Below are 3,786 nucleotides of genomic sequence, written 5' to 3' on the forward strand. Positions count from 1 at the left end.
ATATATATATATATATATATATAATGTTAACTAGTGTAAGTTGATGAACAGGAGATAAACAGAAAACAAACAGTATGATACTCAAATATTTGCTGGTATATTATAACATTTATGCTTCCATGGACTAACAGGAAATGATGATATCCTGTTCATTTCTGACATTTACATTTAATACAGAAATATTTTATGCAACAAAATTAGCTTACTGAAAAAGATATTTAACTTATGTATCATAAAATATAAAAATATTTTGTTATGAATACTTTTTCATGTCTTTGAAATTATATAATAGATTAATTTAGGAAACAGAAATATAACATTCTATACACTTCTTGTTGTATTTAAGTAACTTTTTTATAAAAAAATTATATGTAGTGGTAACTGAATGACCTTTACTCATGATGTACATTCAAAACTATTATCTAATGAGAAAAAGCATTTTTATCCCATTACAAACATGATAAATCTACCAAAGCATTAATTTGTGATGTGGGTTCTACTTCTACTTGATATTTACTTTCCTTTTACTTTTTGTTAAGTTTTGTGTATGTACATAGTTGACGTAGATAAATATATTAAGTGATTCATACTCTGAAATAAAGAGAGGTTACTTACCCGAAGGAGGTTATTACTGAGTGTGAGAACCTCAAGCTTTTGTAGATCTTGAATATCTTCAGGAATCTTGGATAGTTGATTTGTACCTAGATTTAATTCTACCATATTTAACCAAGTTCCAATGTCTGAATATGCAGAAAGAATAAAATAATTTAATTTTAAAATATCATTAATTAATAAAATAAATGTTAAGAATAAATTGTGATTATAAAACTTACCCAAAGGTAATGATGTTAACTGATTGTCTTTCATATTGAGCTTTGTCAAATATTGGGCCCGAGAAAATATACCATAAGGAATTTTGTTTATTTGATTCTGTTCCAGGTTGATTGACTAAAATAAAAAAAAAATTATGTTATAATAATGAATAAAAACGTTTTTGAAACAAATTAAATATTTCTATTGACACTGTCAAAGTACTTGCAGCAGCTTAGGTGGTAGACTTAATCCATCACCTAGTTTAAACCACTTGGTTCTTGGGTGCATTTAGTAGAGTTAACTCTTTCCATACACAGAGTCAAGTTCAAAAGTGTTTTGCTAGTAAAAGTCAGTATGATGAAGATGCTATATTTCACAAAAGAACTGACAAAGACCGGCAATATGCAGTACTACAGAAGATCTGTAAGATCTGTCCACCTGCAATAAAACATCCTCTAACACAAGGGTAGTGTTTAAGAAGCATAGCAGAATCATTAGCACACTAGGCAAAGTGTTTAATCGCGATTAAACACTTTGCCTGTGGAAGCTCAAGGATCCTTCAAATGGGCAGAAATTTAAAGATGCCCTCAATGAGATTTATGATGAGAAGGAGGGAGAGATAGAGACATATGATATAGAAGACAACTGGAGGTCCCTAAGGGATAATCTACTAAGGGCAACAGACCAAATCTGTGGTTGGAGCAAAGTTCCTGCCAGACCAAGAGTGACATGGTGGTGGAACAGTGATGTTGACAGGGCCATAAAAGAGAAAAGATGGGGTGGTGACAAAGAATCTTATCAGAAAGCTAAAAAGGAGGCTAGACATCAAGTCAATCTAGCTAGAGTAGAAACAGAAAAGAAGAGATTTGCCAAAGTCCTACAGCATGAAGATCAGAGATTTCAAGTGTTCCAGATTGCCAGACAGTGTGTCAGTGATAATCAGGATATTGTAGGAGAGAAATGTGTATGGACAGATAATGGTATGCTTGCAGTCAATGAGATGAAGGGAGTCTCTCTCATGTGAGCCCAACAGAGGGACTAACTATCTTAGTGAACAGCAATATGGTAGACAAAGCAGTTAAAAACATGAAAACTGGGAAAACCCTTGGTCCATCAGGAATCACAGCGGAGATGCTCAAAATATCTGGTAAGGTAGGACACAAGCTGGTCACCACATAGTTAATCAGGTCATTCAGGAAGATGTAATACCCAGAGACTGGCATAACAGCATAACTGTTAGCTGCTACAAGGGTAAGGGTAATGTGTTAAATAAAAGCAACTATAGAGGCGTCTAACTCCTGGATCAAGTGATGGAAATTACAGAGAGAGTTACTGCCCAATTAATTAGGAGTACAATTAGGCTAGACAAATTGCAGTTTGGCTTTGTCCAGGGAAGAAGTGCTACTGACACTATTTTCATAGTCAGGCAACTGCAAGAGAAGTACTTAGCAAAGAATAAACCATTATACCTAGCATTTGTTGATCTAGAGAAAGCCTTCAATAGAGTGCTCCGCTGTGTGATATAATGGGCTCTGAAGAGGCTAGGGATAGACAAGTGGCTGGTGAAAAGCTGTACAGGCCATGTACAAAGACACTGTCAGTAAGGTGAAAGTTAACCATGAGTACAGTGAAGAATTTGATATACAGGTAGGGGTTCATCAAGGCTCAATCCTTAGTCTCCTCCATTTCATTACTGTCCACCAGGCCATAACAGGAATTTGAGACTGGCAGCCCCGGGGAACTACTATATGCTGATTCCATATCAGAGCAAGACAAAAAATTCCAGGTGTGGAAGCAAAACCTCTAATGTAAGGGCTTTAAGGTTAGTTTAGTAAAAACTAAGGTCCTAATAAGCAAGAAAACTGTTTGATTTGCAGGAAAGGTGTAGTCAGGAACACCATACAGTGTACCCAGTGCAAGCTATGAATACACAAGAGGTGCAGTGGGTTAATTGGAAGGTTATCACAGAAGATAGTTTTCATATGTGGAAGATGCAAAGGATGCATAAAAACCTTTGGGACCCGGGAAATTGATTCTCTCAAAAGTCCTGGTGGCTCATTAGAGGTAGTAGATAATTTCTGCTACTTAGGGGACCAGATTAGTAGTAGGGGAGGATGCATGGAGAATGTGACAGCTAGAATAAGAATAGGATGGAGAAAATTCAGAGAGCTGTTACTTCTTTTGGCCATGAAAGGTTTCTCTCTCTGAGTGAAAGAAGATTGTATGATGCATGAATATGGACAGCAATTCTACATGGTAATGTAGGGGATATGTGAAAGTTAGAAAGGAAAGAAGTTAGTAAGTGTACATGTTTGATAGAGCGCCAGTGTTCTGAGAGAGAAGTTAAGCATAAGAGGAATTTATTGCTGTGCAGATGGATGTCAATATCTGCATAAAGAAGTGCTGATTTCTCAAAGTAGATGGAACACGTGGAAGTGGGAGACCCAGGAAGACATGGGATGACATACTGAAGAACAACCTCAGGAAGCTAAACCTTTCAAGCGAGATGACAAAGGACCAGGATACCTGATGCCTGGCCATACTCAAGAAGACCCACACCCACAGCAGAAGTGTTAAGACCAATCCTACTGGTGATATAATGCACTTGTGACAGTGCCACGTAAAAGTAGCCTTGTGGTGCCACATAAAGGTGCCCATGTGGTGCCACGTAGAAGTGCCCATGCAATGCCACGTAAAAGTGCTTGTGGAGTGCCATGTGAAAACCCCTAACATACTCTGTAAAGAAATTGGTATTATGAAGGGCATTCAGCCATAGAAACTATGCGAAATCAGACTGGAATCTGGTGGAGCTCCCTAGCTTGCCAACTCTGGTCAAGCTGTACAACCCATGCCAGCATGGACAACAGATGTTAAATGAAGATGACGATATATATACATATATGTGTGTGTGTGTGTGTGTGTGTGTGTGTATATATATATATATATATATATATATATATATATATATATATC

At 36.7% G+C, this 3,786-nt stretch overlaps 2 protein-coding genes across 4 annotated transcripts in view; one reads left to right on the forward strand and one right to left on the reverse strand.

Moving 5' to 3' along the window:
- The window catches only part of LOC106868939 (myotubularin-related protein 10-A), a 408,915-nt gene that overhangs the window by 239,326 nt on the left and 165,803 nt on the right, over positions 1 to 3,786 (forward strand). The window lies entirely within an intron of this gene.
- Positions 1 to 3,786, reverse strand: part of LOC106873751 (leucine-rich repeat protein SHOC-2-like) — a 705,478-nt gene that overhangs the window by 160,250 nt on the left and 541,442 nt on the right. Inside the window, exons 11-12 of the mRNA XM_052973213.1 lie at positions 834 to 948; positions 612 to 740 (exon numbers count right to left, since the gene is read on the reverse strand). Of these exons, the coding sequence (XP_052829173.1) occupies positions 612 to 740; positions 834 to 948 (244 nt within the window). The remainder of the gene's footprint in view (positions 1 to 611; positions 741 to 833; positions 949 to 3,786) is intronic.

Source organism: Octopus bimaculoides, chromosome 15 (assembly GCF_001194135.2).
Source record: "Octopus bimaculoides isolate UCB-OBI-ISO-001 chromosome 15, ASM119413v2, whole genome shotgun sequence".
Taxonomy (NCBI): domain Eukaryota; kingdom Metazoa; phylum Mollusca; class Cephalopoda; order Octopoda; family Octopodidae; genus Octopus; species Octopus bimaculoides.